The 19,636-nt window shown below is 47.3% G+C and overlaps 1 protein-coding gene across 2 annotated transcripts in view; it reads left to right on the top strand.

The window, feature by feature from the left end:
* Nucleotides 1–19,636, top strand: part of RFX4 (regulatory factor X4) — a 133,281-nt gene that overhangs the window by 47,220 nt on the left and 66,425 nt on the right. The window contains exons 5-7 of one of the 2 annotated variants that reach the window (XM_034987659.1): nt 11,157–11,218; nt 15,336–15,549; nt 17,147–17,224. In XM_034987659.1, the coding sequence (XP_034843550.1) occupies nt 11,157–11,218; nt 15,336–15,549; nt 17,147–17,224 (354 nt within the window). Of the gene's footprint in view, nt 1–11,156; nt 11,219–13,630; nt 13,726–15,335; nt 15,550–17,146; nt 17,225–19,636 lie in introns of those variants that run through there. The other variant, XM_034987660.1, reaches the window with a different exon arrangement.

Below are 19,636 nucleotides of genomic sequence, written 5' to 3'. Positions count from 1 at the left end.
GGGGAGACTGCTGCCTCCTCGGGGTGGGGGATGGGCGGCAGCCTGAGAGCGAGGTCACTCTGGGAGGAGCCCCAGACACCCAGGGTCATCCTCTCCCCACCTCAGCCCTTTGAGATCCACAGAAGCTGAAGAGGGTGTTTTAATGTCACCAAATACTTCTTTCTCCTGGGGCTCCACTGGTCTTTTGGAAACTCTTAGCAAAAACTCTACCTGCACAAAGATGGAGCATCTCGGTGCTTAGCAGCAAGCTAAGCTTTTTCAGAAACAAAAGAGGGCCTCAGATCTCTGAGCCAGAGCACATCTGTGACATACAAATGGATTGCTTTCCAAGCGTCTGTGACATGCGTTGCTGAGAGGTTGAAAGGCAAAAACACGTCTTCTTCAACAAAACTTTGTTGAGGTTCCACCGTGGGCTATAGGCCAGGAGTTTCCAATAATGCCAGGTGTGGAGTCCTGAACTTGAGGATCTATCACCCTTACTCTCTGCACCTCAGTCCCTCCATCTGTCACATGGGGAAGTTAGTCTACAAACATACGACAATCTCTCCCATATAAGCTGGAAACACTTTGCAGCTAGAAACCGTAATGGCAGCATCTCGTGTACTCCTCACACGGCCCTGGGAGCTAGATGCTGGTTTTGTTCCTTTTGAAAGACGACATGGCTGACTCCAGGCCGCTGGAACCTTCTCCGTGAAGTAAATCCTGGGTGGAAATCAGAAAGTGGATCAGTTAGGAATTGTGTTGGGACTGTGGGTTAAAAAAAAACAGTGACATAAATGAATGGTTTTATTTTTCTTCACGTAGAATAAGTATAAAAGGTGCTAACCTGGTGCTGGCATTAATAGCTCTAGAAGAGCATCAGGGACCTGGGGACCTTCTCTTTCTGTGCTCTGCGTCACATGTAGCAGATGGCTTCCAACTTTGCATCACCTCATGGTCCCAAGTGGCTGCTGGACCACAGAGGCTATATTCCAGGCAACAAGTGGGAAGAAGGGGGTAAGAAGAGAAAGGTCAAAACTGCAGCCATATCAGCTGTCTTCAGGAGCTTTCCCAGAGCCCGGCCCAGTGATCTCCCCTACATCTCGCCTGCCGCCCTTGGTTATCAGGGAAGCAGGAAAATGTAGACCATTGCCTCCTGGAATAAAAAATTAGAGTTTGGTTAATAAGGGAAAAGGGGTAAGCAATGAGCCGTTTTATCCAGATAAGGGCACTTTAAAAATCCATTGTATTCTTTAAAAAAAAAATTGAGATATAATCGACATATATTAGTTTGTGTAAAACATAACGATTTGATATATGTGTATATTGTGAAATGATCACCAAATAAGCTTCGTTAAAATCTATCACTACCCATAGCTAACGATTTTTTTTATTGTGATGAGAACTTTTTTTGGTGATAAGAACTTTTAAGCCCACTCTCTTAGCAGCTTTCAAAACGTACAGCAAGTATGAACTGTAGTCACCGTGCTGAACGTGGCGTCGCCAGGATTTACTCATCTCCCAGCTGGAAGGTGGGGCCTTTTGACCCCTTTGCCCCATATGGCCCCTGTGTATCCTTCTATGCGTCACAACTATGAAATGGAAGCCAGGATCCTGAAAACATGTACGGACTACTCAAATGAAGAGCCCAGGGGAAGCAACAGAGGTGGCACAACGTGATCACTTACGGCTGCGGGACGGTAACGGGATTTATCGGTCAGCATTGTCGAACGTGTCAGCAAGAGGCAGATTCGTGGACGGGCACTAGACAGCTATGACACGGTGTAATTTGATTCGTGGAGAGGCCAGTTAGCCTCAAAACTGCATGTCCCCTGGAGACTTGTTGATGTCTCAGAATCCTCAGTTCCCTTCCTTGAGTCTGTAACAATGCAGCTAGAACAGAGCAGGATAATTCATTAATCCATATCGGTTACTAAGACCTCAAATTAAAGGAGTTTAATCTACTCAAGGGACTTAGAGATTGGTTGGTGAGACCCAAACCCCTTCCTTTTCTAGCTGAGGAGATGAAGAGAGGGACTGAGTGGTTTTCCCAAGGTCACACGTGCCGTGGCAGGGCTGGGGCTGCGGGATGGGGGGCACTGGGTGCCTGCTGCCGGGTGGGGACACCAGGAAGCAGTAGAGAGGCTGGAGAAGGGGAAGCTGGGGTGCCAGATGTATAAATTGAGTTTATTTATAGCCTGCCTTTTCCCCACGAGGACTTGAGGTAATTGGCAGTTTGGGCTGTTGGGTGGCTCTTCCTTGAGTATTTGGCTCCTTCTTCACGGCTGGCCATGCTTGAGCAATGCTGAAAAACGTCCAGCGTGTTCTGGGGACCCGTGCTTCGGGCAGCTGCATATACCTGGAACGAAGACGGAACCAAAGTTTGCTCTGGCTTTGCGAGCCTGCCCTCTTTCCTCGAGAGTCCTGACAGGCCGCCCTGGCCCGGGGTCACGCGCACGCCCATGCGGGGCCACCGACAAAGATGAAGGTGCTCTTGAGGCATTTGGATCCTTCAGGAACAGTCTCTCTCCAGTTTTCAAAGGAAACCATTCGGTACATCGATAGAGTTTCCTATTCAGCTTTAAATTCTCGGGTACGTTTTTCTTCACCTTTAGTACCTGCTGTGGAGTGTCCTTGTCAGGAGGTCTGATTTCAGCCCAGATCCCATAGTTTGTTATTTCAGGTGTCTCGCGTGTCGTGCCGCGTGAGAGCTCAGAAGTCAGATTGTGTGGGCTCGGGTCCCAACTCTGCCATTTACCCGCTGCGTGAGTTCAGACGATTTCTGAATTGCTCTGGGCCTCCGTTTCCCCATCCACAAAATGGGACAGTGACGGCAACCATGTGGAGAGTTGTTGACATGATGACTGTCAAAGGGGCTTCCTCGGCTCAGTGCCCAGTAAATATAAACACTCAATGCACGTGAGCTGGAATTATGATTTCGGTTTACCATGGCAACATCTTATGACTTTAATACATGTTTTTAATATATCACCACTAGAATCGATGTTTCGACTCTTCCTTCTGAACAGTCTTGAGAACAATTGTTCTAAAAATCTCCTGCCTCGCACACATGCTGTCTTTGCCACCCTCACCCGCTCTCGTTATCGCCCTCGGAGTTTTTCCAGTTTTGACTTAACCTGGAGCTTACATAACTCACCTCATTCTAACTAAATCGGTGTGTGATGACTGGCTTTTCTCATACTCACACGCGTGACACATCACCCAGGCAGCCTCAGGACGACACCGGGCTCACCTCTGGAACTTGGGACTTCTTGGAATTGTCATCCGTGGTACTTCGCAGGGGGCAGCAGAGTAGCTGTTACCCTCCTGGCCTTGGGGGTTTCCACAGAATCCTGCATCAATCCATACACATGATTTGAAATTCCATTTCTGTTTCAGTGCACTAGTTGGGAATTTCTTGCGAATGTTTGAAATTGCTCTTGGGGAACTTGCTATGGACCTGCAGTATCCTACCCCCATTGACCCCCCCTCCCCTCCCCAGTGCCTGGCACCCAGTAGGTGTTACAAAAAACTGTTGAATGGCCAGAGTTGCATAACATAGTGTAACCACTCTGGCAAACACCCATTTTAAAATGAAAGTATTGAGGTGGGCTTTTTAAAAATCCTTATTGATAGCACCAGACTTAATTATTTTCCTTCTCTGTTAAAGGGATGACATCTCTTGTCAACAAAGAAAGTGAGTCCGCATCTCACTTTCAGACTTCAAGTTGTGACGGTATTAATCCCTTTAGCCAGTCTGGTTCCCTAATCATTTCTTTCTTATGTTCACAAAACTGTGTGTGTGTTTTAAGAGAAGGCACAAGACTTTTGCAATACATGGTTACAAAACAGCAACTTGTCATTGTACTGGATTTCTCATTTCTTGCTGTTTGAGGCGTCCCTCTTCTTTTCCCACACCCAAGTAACCTCTGAACTAAGACCCACAGCTCTTATTTTTTAACTGTTTTAAGCATACTTGACTCCTTATATACACATGAGTTTGTCTCCTTCAAAGTGTGGGAGGATGTGCACTTATCCCATTACCTTGGAACTTTTTTGGATCAGTTCTTGTTGGTGGCAAATCTTTGCCTACTGAGGGTGGATTGAATTTTTGGAAACAACCAAAGCCTTTTCTCAGAGCCGTCCCTGATGACTAAGTTTGGAGATCAAGCTGGATCAAGATCATACGGTTTGAGGTCAAAATCAAACAAAGCCTGTCTGTAAGAATAATGAGATGGAGTGGCTTTCTGGAGTAGCTCTAAAGGTGTCCCTTGAGGCAGCATCTAGAGGGGATGTCAGGGGTCTCACACTCAGTTGGTGGGCCCCTTGCTGGCTCCCAGGGGTGCCTTCCAAAGTGAAGAACAGGAGAGACAGTGGAACTGGGATCCCGTTTCGCCCACTGGCTGGAGTCTGTGAATCTGAGCAGCCTTGAATGGACGTAGATCCCAGGACCTCATCTGTGAAACAGGGATCTTCATGCTTTCCTCCAGTGTCACTTTTAGGATAAAATCAATATTGTGTGTAAAATACCTCATCTAGTGCCTGGTCCTTGCTGATGCTCAGTGGGTGGTGGCTCCTCTTTCTTTTCCCCTGTCTTAAAGGAGGGCGGTGGTTTGAATATGCCCTTTCAGAAACATGTGCCTAAAACTCACGTTTCTTAAAAAACTACACCCTCAAAATGAGGTTAGGGTAGCCGACGTGCGGAGTTTCCTTCAACTGGAGCAGTCTGTTTTTGGCCGGGGAGAAGTGTGGACAGGAGAGATGGATAACCTGGCCACCACCACTGAGAAGAGTCCCAGCAGCTCCCGGGAGGGGAGTTCTGCTGAGCTGCCCCGCTTCCCAGCTCGAGCCCCACGGCGCCCCCGGCCCAGCCTGGCTGCCTAGGCTGAAAGGGAGAAGGGTGGGATTCCCGAGTAATTAAAGGGAATTTGGAAGGCTGGGATGTTGCGGAATGTTAGATCAGTAGCTAGAACAGCATGTGGTGTTCTTTAGGCAGGCTTCATTGAATCCATACAAAAAGAGAAAGAGGGGCTGCCTGCCGTCTGCTCATTTATCAAACAGCGAAACTCAGCTTTCACAGCTCCACAAAAGTGTTTGACTGTTTGCTGAGTCTTGCTCCAGAAATTAAAAGCTGAACAGCCTTAGTGGGGCTGAACCGACTCTGCATTTTGAGACTCAAACCAAACTGTGCTGGGCTTTCAGATTCTGGGACCAGCTGATTATTTGGTGGAAAGAGAGGAGAATAATTTGTAATTTGCAGCCCATAAGAAACACTTAAAAAAAAAAGCAACAGCAAACCCACTTCCCACAGGTTTTTGTTGCAGCTGGAAGGAGGAGGTGCAATCTGTAACAGCCCTTTCTTTGCTCAGAGCGGGAGAAGTCTTGGTCAGAAAGGGATGCAGTAACAGCAGTGTCTCCACCCATCCCCCACCCCGCCAACTCAGCCACCGGCCCTTCCTCGTAGTTCTCTGCTTGAAATTACCTTTCTCTCTCTTGGAGGAGGAGGAGAGGACTCGGCCTTCCAGTATTTCTAGATAAAAAGTATTTTCACAAAGAGAACTAAATATTCCAACAGCACAAATATATTGTTGGGAGACCAGGATTTACCATGGAAGCCTGAAAAAAAAACGAGTCGAATGAGGATCCTCCAAAAACCCATCAAATGGGTAACTCTGTCAGTGAAGAGAATGGGCTAGAAGAGGTTGAGGATCGTGGAGACAGACGGAGGTGTTACCACAATGTGGCCCCCTCTGCTCCAGCGCCCAGCCCGTCAGCGGGTCACTGTCCCCCTGTGCCACCAGGAGAGCCCACTGAGGTAGAGCCTTGCTGTAAGCCTGTGAGGTTAGCTGAGCAAGCGTTTTATCCCCATTTTACAGACAAGAAACCTGATGCTCAAATGGAAGCTCTCTTTTGGCTCCTCAGTTTAGCACATTTTTTCCAAAGTGATAATCGCCTTCTACACTTCACAGAAAGCAACTTTATGGTATCTTTTACGAACCTTGAAATGTTTCTCCCCTTTAATCAAGCAGCTCCACACTTGAGAAACTATTACGAGCGGAGAACTCCTAAAACGCTAGCAATAAAAATAAAAAATCATTATGCAAAAGGTACCACTTATAGCATGATTTATGTCCACACAACACTGGAAACAACTTCCGTGGTCAGCCAAAGAGATACTTCACTTTACTCTCTCATTTACTGAATCAACGAATTAATGTGCTGAGCTGTAATGTCTCCTCCCTGGACTACACAGTGGCCTTTTGATGGCCTCCCTGCTTCCACCCTAGGCCCCGATGGTCCCTTCTCCACCCAGCAGCCAGAGCCATCCTTTGGAAAGCTAAGTCAGACTTGTTCCCCACTCCCCTGCTTAGAGCCCTCTGAAGTCTCCCCATCTCATTCAGGGTAAAAGCAGAAGTCCTCACAAAGGCCTACAAGGCCCCACGTGAACTGTTCTCCATCACCCCCTCCTGGCCTCCTAACCTCATCTTCTGCTCTCCTGAGTACTGGCTATGCTCCAGCCACATTGGCCTCCTCGCTCTTCCTGACGCACATCACACAAGCTCCTACCCCAGGGTCTTTGCACTGCCTGTTCTCTGGGCTTGCACCCTCCCTCCCCTAGATATCCATGAGGTTCATTCCCTCACTTTCTTCAGGTCACCACTCAAATGCCACATTAGCACTTAGCCCCTCTCACCCTAAAGAAGAACCCCCCACCCCTACGTCTCCTGTTTCCCCCTCCCCGCCACTCCTTTTGTTCCTCTCTGTAGCATTTACCTGATAGAAGATATATTGACTCTGTAATGTATTCATTTTTGGTCTTCTCCCACTAGATGTAAGCTTCCTAAACAAAGGCTGTTTCTGTTCAGCTCTGTGTGGTATCCCTCAGCCTGGTCGAGGGTCTGGCATACAGGAGGATCTCAGTAAATATTTGTTGTTGAGTGAATCCTAACTATGTACCGTCAGGCAGCCAACTGTAGCTGTTGAGGCTGCAGCTCGTCAAACATGGGGGAGAGCAGTGGGAGACAAGGCTGCAGGGCCAGTTCCTGTGAGTCCCATAGGCCTATGCAGGACTTGGTGGAGCTGAGAGGAGTATTGGCTGGATAAGAGGATTCTATGGACTGTGTAACTACAGTCCCTTAAACCAAACAAGTGGCTCAGGGAAGGTTTTGGAAGGACATAAGGTATAAGCTAATATTTCAAAGGTGAGTAGACATGAAGCAGACAGAGGGCATGGGGAGAGGGTTCCAGAAAATGAGAAGAGCCTGCAGGGAAAGCTGTAGTAGGAGAGAGCACAGTGTATACATGAAACTTGAAACAAGTTCCATATGGCCGTGGGGACCAGGAGAGGAGGAGGGGAGAGGTGAGCTGGAATGAAGGCAGGGCCAGTCCAGCAGGACCTGGTGGGTCTGGACTTCATCTAGAGGCTTCATGGAGAAGTGGTCGTGGTGCCATGACTGGATGAGGGGCAGTGAGGGGACCATGGTCACAATCTGGGCATAAGACCATGGCTTTGGGACTGGTAGTAATGGATGTGGTAGAGTCTCGGTATGTTCAAGATGGAAGGAGGATGGTCACAGACTGGAAGTGGCAGGTGCAATCATGATTTGGAGAAGGAAGAGCGCTTACTTGGCTGAGGAATCAGGAAAGGTGCACGGAGGAGCCGCGTGCATGCTGGGTGTCTGGGGATTGCTGCAGGGGGAAGGTGCAGAAGCACGGAGCCCAGAGAACTGGCCAGCACCAAGTAGTCTGATCTGGATGGAGCATGGGGCTCACGCAAGGACCTTCTGAGAGCAAAGAGTGAAACAGAGTGGGGAGTTGCACAGTGCATCCGAGCTCCAGAAGAAGGAACCTCCGCTGAGTCAGCTGGCTGTGGAGAATTGTCAGAGGCCTCTGAGTAGACAGGTAGTGATCTGGATTGTTCCCTCGGTTAATCTAGCGGGGGACTCCAAATCATCCAAACAGAATGACTTTTGCTTACTGAGTAATTTTATTAAGCAGAAGAAGTTTAATTGTCAGATTTCCACTTTACTGGATGCAGGTAGATTTAATCTAAGAGGAGACACCTGCGGATATCATCTGCCTGAGGATGTCACAGTCCTGTCAGCTGTTTCTCACTTTCCCTGAGGGATTCGGGGCCTAGCTCTCAGCTGCTGTTCATAGCAGAGGCCACCAGAACATTGCCAAGAGCGTCAAAGTGAGACAAACTGGAGTCTTCATTGAAGAGTAGACGGGAACAAGAAATGCCTTCATTCCTCACCTAATGTGTAAATGCAGGAATATGACATAAAAGAAAAAAGGTTGCTGTTAAAAGAGGGGATGAGGGAGGCTTTAGGACACTTTCATTTATTCAGAGGTAATAGTATTGTCTTGATAATGATGAGTCACACTGGGTGCCTTTGAATCCCGGGTCTGCATCTTGTGAGCTGTGTGGCTTTGTGCGGGGATCCTAGCCTCTCTAAGCCTCAGTTCGCTCATCTGTACAGAGGGAATAGCAATGGAGCCTGGGCTGTTGTAATGCTTAACTGAGATAATGCATGTAAAGTGGTTGGCACGGTGCCTGAACCAGGACCTGAGCCCAAAGAATGTGTATTAAGGTACAGGGCCACAGACTCTGGTCTAGAGATGTTCCAGAAAGCCCCCAGGAAACAAGGACAGATTTCTGGAGCTGTTTGCCCAGGCCCGGAGCTCAGGGAACATGGCGGGGGGTGGGGGGTGGGGAAGGGTGTTGAGTAACGGGATTTGAGGCTGGGGTGTTGGGCTTGAGCAGATCACAGAGGGCCTCAAGGACCAGCCTGAGCAGGCTGGATTTTTATCCAGTGTAGGCTGTGAGCAGGCATCTGGCATTTTCAACGAGGAAATGAAATGATCATATTTGGATTTTAGAAAGGTGGTGCTTGGCTGGGCAGCAAGACCGGAGGCAGGGCAGGCAGTTAGGAGGCTGTGTCTGTGGTCTGGATGAGGGGTTGTGGCGGGCGAGGGCAGTGGCTGGGGGGACAGGGAGAAGTGGCCAGGCTCAGTGGGCATCTTCGTCAGAATCAATAGGACATGGGGTTGTGCGGTGTCGGGAAGGGTGGAGTTAGGGTGAAAGAAACCAGGGCTGTATCAATACAGATGTGATGCCCTCCAGGATTTCAGAGGATGACCTCATTGCTTCCTGCAGCATCATCACTATCAGAGAACATTTTTTTTTAATATTTTATTTATTTAATTGAGAGAGAGAATGAGATAGAGAGAGAGAGCATGAGACAGGGGAGGGTCAGAGGGAGAAGCAGACTCCCTGCCGAGCAGGGAGCCCGATGCGGGACTCGATCCCGGGACTCCAGGATCACGACCTGAGCCGAAGGCAGTCGCTTAACCGACTGAGCCACCCAGGCGCCCTCTTATTAGATTTTCTAACCATCCTTGTAAGCAATGCATGTTTGTTTGTTTTCTTAACCCATTTTCAGATGAGAAAAACCTGCCGGAGACAGCTTCCGAATGTACAGAAATGGCCCATCTTCATGGCACCCATTCCAGATTCTCAATTTCTCTCTGATTTGTCCACTTCCTTCCATCCCACTGATGCCGACTTAGTTGAGGCCACCATCACCTACCCCTCGGATCTGGGGAGGAGTGTATAAACCCCCGAGTCCCCAGATGTCAGAAGATGAACCTAAGCACAGAGAAATTCAAAAGCACATCCAAGTTAAAATAACTGACAGGGTCTCAGTAAATGTCTGTTGTGACTGAGCAAATCCATCAATGAGAGTGTCAGTGTGGATGGAAGAGGATGTGGATGGATCAGAAGAGACTCCTCCACATCTCTGAGAAGGCACGCGGTGTTCATGCCCCGCCAGTGGGAAGTCAGCAGTTGGGTCTCCTCTCATGAAGGGCAGCCTGCAGGCGGGCTCTCTCTGCCCATGCCTGCCTGCTTGGTGATGTACTAGAGGAGGAGGGAGGCTGGAAGAGTTTGGTGAGATGAGAAAAGTCCCTCGAAGTAAAAGGGAATGAGTTGTCAGGACAATCAGTGGTAATAACGGGTAATGTTTATTGGGCCCTTACTAAGTGCAAGGCTTTGTTGCAAATTATCTGCTTATGTTTACTACTAGATTTTACAAGAATTCTCTAAGGTAGGGGTTATTATCATTCCCATTTTACAAATGAGGAAACTGAGTCATTTGAATGTTAACTCGCCTAACTAAGGGTCCCCAGCTGACAAGTGGCTAAGTTTGGATCCCTCTAATCCAGGTAGCCTAGCTCCAAAGCCCTTCCACGGAACCCCCACATCATCCTGCCTCTCCACAAACATCATCTCTGTAAACACCAAGGATGAGGCCTGCTGGCTGTGTCTTCACCTTGGCAGATGGCTTTCCTTCCAAGTTTCTTGCAAATCTGCATGAATATCCTAGGCAACACTGCAGATGAGCCGAGCATATCCCCGGCCAGGGGTTGGGCTTCATCCTCCACTCAGCAACATGATGGAGCTCCTCGCAGGTGCCAAGCCTGGTGCTGGGTCCCTGCTCTCGGGGAGCTTACATTCAAGTAGGGGAGGCAGAAAATAGGCACACAGGGAGCAAGTGCACAGGATAATTTCAGAGTGTGGAGTGAGAAGAAGACTGGTCAGAGAAGGGCTCTGGGCAGATGCCTGAACATTGTAAGCAAAGGAGCCAATCCTGTGGGGATGTGGATGAGGCTGCATTCCGGGGCGGAAGGAACTACCTTACAAAGGCCCCCGGTGGGAGTGAGCCTGGGGTGCTTCAGGAATAGGGAAAAGAATTTTAAAAAGCCAGCGTGGCTGCAGTCTGGTGAGTAAGGGTGAGTCACAGGAGAGGAAGACCAGGAGGTAAGAGCAGGGACCGGTGACATTCCAGGCGCAATGGAATCCATTGGAAGGCTTTAAGTGGCAGGGCTGACACATTCTGCATCAGCCTGTGCTCCCCCCACATTGTGAGCAGGAGGGCGAAGCACGGGGCAGCCAAGTGAGACCCCTCAAAGTCCAGCGCCCCACTGTCACCCCCGTGCTCACCTCCCCCAGCTCCCAACACTGGTATCTTCTCCAGGGTCCCGACTGACTCCCAGTAAGTCATTGCAATCAAGGACGTGTGTTTTCCATTTTCTTTGGATTGCTCTTTGTAAAATGCAGTGACTGCGCTCCCAAATTTTCCCGATGGGTAACTGACTCTTGTGTTGACTTACAGATCATAAGGCAGCAGTTTCCTCAGTTAACCACCAGAAGACTCGGAACCCGAGGACAGTCAAAGTAAGCACCGGCGGCCGTCCCATCCGCAGAGCGCGCATCTCTGAGTCAGGGGCGCACCCCCAGTCTTCTATCCTGAGCTCCGTTCACAGGCCTGGCGGGAGGTCTGGACCTGGCACGGAGGAGCTTTAGACCTTGGGGGCCCCTCTCCCGGGACCCCTGAAACAGACGCTGTGGGAAGGCCCAGGGCCATCGGACCCAGTCAGCTGCTTTAAGGAATCTGACTTTATGCCACCCTGCCTTTAGGTGTTCTTGTCAAATGGTCTTGGGCATCACTTAAAAGAGCACTGGGTGGCTTCCTGGGCCATCTCTAGGTTCCTTGGATTGCTTTGCTGAGCACATTTTCTACTCTGATAGTATCCAGTCGACCAGAGAAGCAGCCTGCACCAATCCCTGCAAGGGAGATGGGGTGGAGAGGTCCAGCCAGGCGCTGGTACACAGGGCATGCTGCCAACCAACCCGCCCGTGTTTGCTTTCACACTTTCTGTGTGTCTCATGTACAGTGCAAGGTACGGATCACCTGCCCTCATGGAGCGTGTACTCTGGTGGGGAAGACAGATCCAAACGAGATACTCAAATTGTGACAAAGAGGCTTGTCATAGAGAATAACAAAAGGAGAGTGGCCTAGTTTAGAAAGGGTAGCCCGGGAAAGGCCTTTCTGGAAGAGTCCTGAAAAGTGAGAAGGATGAGTGGACCCCTTCTTCTACGTGGGAGTTGGTGGGAATGGAATCTCTTCACTGTACAGGCTTCACTAAAATCTGGATTTATAAGATTTGCCTCAAAGCATGTTTCAGAAATCATTGGACGGTAGCAGGTGTTCCATGGAAAAGCTCTTTTGGCCACGTACGTTTGGGAAGCACGGAGTTCAGTAGGTTTCTTTATGCAGGACTTCTCAGAACCTTTATTATGTTGATATACACGGTGACTCCACTAGAGGGTGCCTTATTATGTAGCATTTCTAAATATTTTGACCATGTTGAGTAGCAGACCAGCACATACGGACTTGCAAAATACTGACACTTTACAAAACAAAACCAAAAACGACCATACAGGACTCGTAAGACTTGAAACAAAGGGTTTTACTTCAAAAACAGCATGTCCCACAATATCCCCTCACTCCCCCTGCTCCTGCCATCCCTGGGCAGCATTCCCATCCTCCCAGGGTGGATTTCACTTTGGAGCTAAGTTAGGAAAAAAAAAAAAGTAGATGATCAAACTGGGAAAACCCCTTTTTGGTAAATCTCTGACAATAACAAGACTCATTGTGTTTGTGTGTGTGTGGCTTGGAAGCTCTGGGGGCAATTTCCAATGAGCTTACAGAAAATTTTGAGCAGGGGACATTTTGGAATACATTTCTAAGAATTTTCCAAGGTGACTGCTCTGAAGAACAAATCTCATCTCATCTATAAAGAAAAAAGCCAGTATTTGTTTAAAATTGAGGCTTCAGCCTTGGTAAGAGTATAGATACAAAACCACACCCCTCCTTACTTATTTGCTGGTAAGCCCAGTGGTTGGCCCACGATGGGCAATTCAGTCCACAGATTCAAGAGAGTGGTTGGAAGAGTATTGAATGAATGGAAATGAATGGGTCTTTAAAGAGTCGCTGGCTCCAATACATTGTTGCTTATCTCTAAGATAGAAGAGTAGAAATAAGACTGCAAAAATAGATACTACATAATAGAGACAGGGAGGAAAGATAATAAAGATAGAACAGAACCATTTCCCCATCCTTTATAAACTTGGAGAAAGTTTCCTTCTGCCTACATGTGAGAGCCTGTTTTTGTTTTTTTTCTTCTTCTTTAACCCAGAAGTTGGCAAATTGGACAGTATCTTCTTTAAAAAATCGGTGGTGTCAATTTGACGGTATTCCCCTCCATAAGTACCAACCCCTTCCCCCAAGGTTGGTCACACCTCCAACCAGTTGAAAGGTAACAAGAAGCTCTAGTCTCCAACCTGCCACTCTGGCTTAGAGAGAAAAATCCCTCAACAAATTTACCTTGACAGAATACATGGGGGTGGTGGGTGGGGGGGGTGACTGTGGATTGTGTTGACGTGTCCTACAGAACTGAAACAGAAAAACCGAGAAGTGATCAGAGCAATAGCTTCGCTGCAATTGCTGATTTCAGCAACACACACACTGGAAAATCAAGAAGTGGTCTGATCTGAATATGTTATCACTCCCTTGATCTCAAGAGATTATAAAGGGGAACTTTGTTAAGGTTCGAGAGGCGTGTCTTAACTGCCTGGCTGGCCACCTGGAGGGCACTCCTGGAGCTCACGGAATTGGCCCCTCCCCCACCCCGAGGGCCCCTCCCCGATGGGCAGGCAGTTATGACAGTTGGGAAGTAGAAGGTGCAGAAGACAGAGAGCAGCTCAACACAAAGAAGAACTTTCTGATCACTCTCCCGACCCAAAATGAACTGGGCTGCCTTCGGAGGGCCTGAGTTCTTCATCCCAGGAGGCATTCAGATAGAGACGGGATGCCCACTAAGCAGAAATATGACAGAATGGTATCAGAGGAGTAAGGGGGGCAGGGAGAGGGGAGGTTATGTGTGCTCATCTCCCTGTGAAGCCTCTCCCATAACTCAGAATGCTTTCTCGCTGGTATTCTTTTATGACTACCACCAACCATATCTCCATGAGCAGCAAGGAGTAATTAATATCTTGTACAGCATTTCTGAAAGCAAGGTCCATGAGTTACTTCCAATAGCATTGCTATGTGACTATAGAAACCTACTCTAGACCTACTAAATCAGAATCTTTGGGGGGTGCAGCCCAGGAGTCTGTATTTTAATGTTTTGTAGGTGATTCTTAGTAGTAGTGAAAGTTTGAGAATCACTGGCTTAGTGGTTAAAGCACTTTAGAGGTTCAAATCCTGCCTCTACTCAGTGGGTGATCTTTGGGTGGGTTACTTAAATTCCCTGGGCCTTAGTTGCCTAGTCTGTAAAATGGGGCTAATAGTTAATTCCAGCCTTACTGGGGTTTTGTGAGATTAACTAAGATAATGTGTGTAGAGTACTTAGCACTACGTTAGCTGCTGTGATGAGCATCAATTTACAACAGTAAATAATGGCAGTCTCTCAACGATTGGGGATCATAGAGTGGGGAATATGATGCAGGTGCTCAACCAAGCAGGCTAGTCAGTCTCAAACTGACGTGGATCAGAATGACCTGTGGTGCTTGTCCCAGGGCTGATTCTTGGCCCCCCGCCCCGTTCTGAATCAGTTGGTCTGGGAAGGGTCTAGGCATCTGTATTTTTATTACGCTCCGTAAGTGACTCCGGGTTTGCAGTCACATCCTGCAGTGTTTTCTGCTGGGCAGCATAGTGCCTTTGTGGTCAGACAGACGGGTGTTCAAGAACCTCTTCTAAAAAGCTGGATGACCTAGAGCAGATTTCTTAAGCTTTCTTCCCTCTTGCTCCTCTGTAGAAAGACTGTACTAATCCCCATTTCCTAGTAGTAGTTTTCAAATTCATGTAGGTAAAGCAGTTTGCAAAGTGCCTAGTGTGTAGCAAGTGCTCAGTAGTTTCTGTAGCTAAAATCTAACAAAATGCAGCCTCTATCCCTCCTTCGTCTTCATGGACAACGTTGCTATTACTAAGCCCATTTGAGTTAATCAAGTTTCGGTCTTTTACACATCCAGTGCCAACAGAGACCCTGAATATATCTTTTTAAAGATACAGTTAAGACTACCATTTATTGACTAAGAAAGACCTAAGCCAAAGTACCATTAATGGTTGCAAATACCCCCTTCTTCTTGGGTCTCCACAGAAAAGGACCCTTGAGTTCTGTACCTCTGAGATCACATTGGCTCAATACAAGAGATTAAATGCAAATGGAAATCTTTCTCATCCCCCCTTTCTGCTTTGTAAAGTATTTGACTTAACATTTTCTGTAGGAGGCAATTTTGGTTATTTTTACCTGCCTGATTGATGGCTGGCAACTTGCAACTTTGGTTTAATTCTAGATTTCTGAGATGTCAAGTCTCCCAGGAGAGTTAACTCTTCTAGCCCAGGGAGGATGGGCCCAGCCATCCTTGGCCTTGGGCACCAACCCCCTGTGCCAGAAACCCCACCTGATAATGGTGCATGTGGGTCTCTCTCTCTCTCTCTCTGGCCCAGGTACCATTACTACGGCATTGCGGTGAAGGAAAGCTCCCAGTATTATGATGTGATGTATTCCAAGAAAGGAGCCGCCTGGGTGAGCGAGACGGGCAAGAAAGAAGTGAGCAAACAGACGGTGGCATATTCACCCCGGTCCAAACTTGGAACGTTGCTGCCAGAGTTTCCAAATGTCAAAGATCTAAATCTGCCAGCCAGTCTGCCTGAGGAGAAGGTGACCACATCTGAGGTGTTGCTGGGAGTGGGTGGCTTCCCTTTCTCTCTCTCTGACACAACACACACAACCTCTCTCCCTCTCTTTTTCTCTCTCAGTACGAAATGGTGAGTTTAAAAATATAAAGATAGAGGGGTGTGTGGGTGGATCAGTGGATTAAGCATCCGACTCTTGGTTTCAGCTCAGGTCATGATCTCAGGGTCGTGGGATCGAGCCCCGCATCAGGCTCTGAGCTGGGTGTGGAGTCTGCTTAGGATTCTCTCCCTCCCTCTCCCTCTACCCCCCCCCCACATGCTCACTCTCTCTAAAAACAAAAACAAAACCAAAAAAAATATAAAGATAGGAATCTGAATAAAATATGGACTTTAGTTAATGATAATGTACCTGTATTTATTCATTAGTTGTGAGAAATGTACCATCCTAATGTAAAATGTTAACAATAGAGCTAATGGATGTGAGGCATATGGGAGGTCCCCATACTATTTTCGGAACTTTCCTGCAAATTCAATACTCTCCTAAAATAAAAAGTTTATCTACCTATCTAACCTCCCTACCTATCCATCTATGATACTACACTGTCTCATTTCACGAAGGAAGAACCCCTTTGCTCTAGATTGTTTTTTTAGAGGATACAGTTTATTTCCCCATGTGCTGCAGAGGATGTTGTGAAATCATAGTCCCATAGACAAAGAAGACTTTATAGGTACCGTGAATCAGATAGGTTAGGTCATAGGGTATTTGGAGAAAATGACTGGAAATACATCTCTCACATACCTATCGTGAAGCAGCCCAGTGCACCAGTAGATGTAGAGCTTCTGCTGTCACTGTAACTGAGACGTGAGTCCTGCTCCCAGGAATCTCAGGCCAAGGGGGAAGATGGATGCTCATGCATAAGCAAACTAAGTTTACATAAAATGAATGCATGTCTACATGCAAAAAGGATATCTGTAAATGCTTGATTTAAATTTAAGAACTAGCAAAAAAAAATTTTCCCCTCAAATTTGCTTTTTTTTTTTTTTAATCAGTAAGTTTCCTATATTATAGCTTTAAAAGTCTTGGATAAATGGAGCTGGAGATGAAATTCTTTTGCAGAGCAGATTCCAGGAAATTTCTGAATGTCTTTTTGTCATTTTTGGCAAACACCTCTTCTTAAAAGTACTCACTGGGTTTTAACTTTTCAGTATCTTAGCTGATGAGGAGAATTTAATTAATATACCCTACTGAACTCTACTATGGGCCAGGCGCCGTGCAAAGTGCTGAATACACGAGCATGAATAATATGCCATTTAAATTTTCCCAGGGCCATCGTCTCACGGGTGGAGAATGGGGGAGAGAGAAACCCATGTTTTCCACTGGATCACAGGGCAGGTGCTCCGATGGAGAAACATGCCCAGATGCCATGGGAGCACAGAGGAGGGAGCTCAGGTCAGAGAGCACCACGAATGAAAGTTAGACTTACTTGGGTCTTATAGGATGAGTAGGTGTTAAGCGAATTTCATCCCCTCAACAGGGAATAAATGACTTGAAAATTGAAATTCCAAGGGAGGGCAGCAGTAATGTGTATTAATTATGCTTTTATTGTTGACACTCCCCACAGGTCTCTACCTTTATTATGATGTACAGAACACACTGTCAGAGAATACTGGACACTGTAATAAGAGCCAACTTTGATGAGGTAGGTCAGTAAGCGTTGAGCTGTGGAATACTCTGTATTAAAATATTGTAGTAGGAGGAGCTCCTATTTCGCGAGCTCCTACCGGGTGCCAGACCTTTGGAAACCCCTCATGTGCATTAGCTCACATGATCTTTCCAGCGATCCCAGAAAGCAAGCACTGTCCTTACCCCTATTTTACATATCTTCTGTGTGGACAGTAGTGGCCTGGCCTGCTCCTTGACCTAACTCATGCCCTGCCTCCTGCCCCGCTGGCTTGCGAGGGAGGTGGTTTCATGGGGTTATCGTTATAGCCAGTATTATAGGTTCAGAGAAACTGAAGGAAAGCTTTCCTATATTTTGGATTTAATCTTTTCCTGAGGCTCCATTTTCTTTTTATTTTAAAATAGTACAGTTAAAGGATGGAGAGGAGAAATAAGAGAGGATGAAGTACCAGTTACATAACCGGAGAGACAATAAAATCTTGCCTAAAATGCCATCCAAAAGAGCCTTCCAGAGGGATGGCAAGAAGCCACACATTTCACCCGATAAACCTGAGGCCTTTCTGTTTCCAGAAAATGCCATCAGGCCAAAAAAAAAAAATCTAAACCCCTCCTCTCCCACCCCCTGGCATAGGTTGTGGACATTGAATTTGAGGACGATGCAGGCTCCAATGGGGCTATAAAAACCAGGAGCTATTGGTGGACAGGATCCCGGAGATTCCCTAATGTGTGTTTTGGGGGGGTGCACTGTGGGAGAGGGGAGGGTACAAAATGGCGTAAAGCACAAAATGCTCTCTCCCCCACAGTCTTGTGCCTTTCTGCTGCCATGTCTCACAACGGTGAACATTCACTGTGTGCTCCACTTAACTTGTGTGAGCTCACTGACTGTTCCCTCATAACCTGGGTGCTGGTGGTTGCCTGCAAGCTGGCACTTGGCTCACAGACCACAGCTCCAGAGGAGATAGCAGGGTGCTGGTAGAGAAGGACTCTTGATCCTGCTCTTGGCTTTTATTCACGAAATTGTTTAAACCTCCCAATTCCTTGAGCAGCCATTGAAGTGGTTTTTTTTTAAAAGAAAGAAAAATCACTGCTTTCTCTCATGTTGTGGTTTGGCTATGTCTTACATCCCAAAGATCACTGAGATGAGAGCAGATGAAGGTTCATCCTCAGTTCAGACAACACCAGCTTCTGTAACAAATAACCCTAAGTTTTAATACATTAGAAGTTTATTTCTCACTGGTGTCACGACCTGGTGTGGACGCTCACAGGGGGAAGGCTGGTTCCTGGGGGTAGTTGAGGGACCCAGGCTCCTTCCATCATGTGGCCACACCCTGTCCTAGAGCCTTGGCATCCTCTTTGTTCAGCTGACCAATGGGGAAAAGGATTACAGGGAAGACATACCCACTTCTTAACCTTGTCAGCCCAGAAATAAAGCACATCATTTTTGCCCGTGTTCCATTGACAAAACTGGTGTCATGGCCCCACTTTGACGGAAGGGGATCCAGTCCCTCCCTGGGCAGCACTTCACTACCACGGAAGAGGAGCTCGGAGCTGTAGGGGCCAGCTGTCTCTCTCCACTACAAGTACTAACCACAGAACTAGTGACCATCCCATGTACTTCATTCACCTCAAAACTCACTCTCATCATCTCGTTGCACTTAATTCCACGCGTTAATCCCAACACTTACTGGGCACCTAATGGCCATGCACCTGTTATAAGTCTCAAGAATGGGGCAAGAAGAAAGACCCAGTCTGGGGGGTGGGGGAATAGGAATGCACACCAGAAATTCAGATGCAGAGTATATAGTGAGGACTGCAGAAACCTTCAGGAGGCTGAGTGCTCCTGTGGGGAAAGTGCCAGACTCGGAGCCCAGGCTCTGCCATGAAGGCCTTTATTGTTTATCCTAGAAATGAAGATAAAAATATTATCCCTGCCTTTCTAATGCATAGGGTTCCTGAAGGGAGAATATGAGACAATGCCTAGCAAAAACCCTTTGTAAACTATAAAAGGTCATACAAATGCTTGCTCTTATCAGGTATGTCAACCAGAGAGTTAAAAGACTTGCTCAAGGTCACACATTCGGTTAGGGCCAAAGTCATGACTGCCTCTTTTGTCACCTGACACCTCCAGTCCAATATTCTCTCCACTCCCTTAGCAGGGATATTTGGTGGCTGTTTTTTAAATGGGTAATCAAGATGTAGTTCATTCTACTCAGCCACAAAAGAATGAAAGGGGATATTTTCCCTTTGATGGGCATGGCTTTCTCCCACAGCTGAGAAAAGTCATGGGTAAGTGAATGATGGGTGCATCTGGTACACCTTGACATTGCAGTTTGCTTCAGGTCTTCAAGATCTTTAAGGGTTGAGGTCATAACTAATGCTGGGATCACATTCTTAAATTATCTTGTTGGCTGGCTCACTGTTTGTCTCTTAC

This window comes from Mirounga leonina, unplaced genomic scaffold (assembly GCF_011800145.1).
Source record: "Mirounga leonina isolate KUSES-001 unplaced genomic scaffold, KU_Mleo_1.0 Mir_418, whole genome shotgun sequence".
Classification (NCBI taxonomy): Eukaryota; Metazoa; Chordata; class Mammalia; order Carnivora; family Phocidae; genus Mirounga; species Mirounga leonina.
Note: the sequence above shows the minus strand (reverse complement) of the source record. Positions and strands in the feature narration are given on the sequence as shown.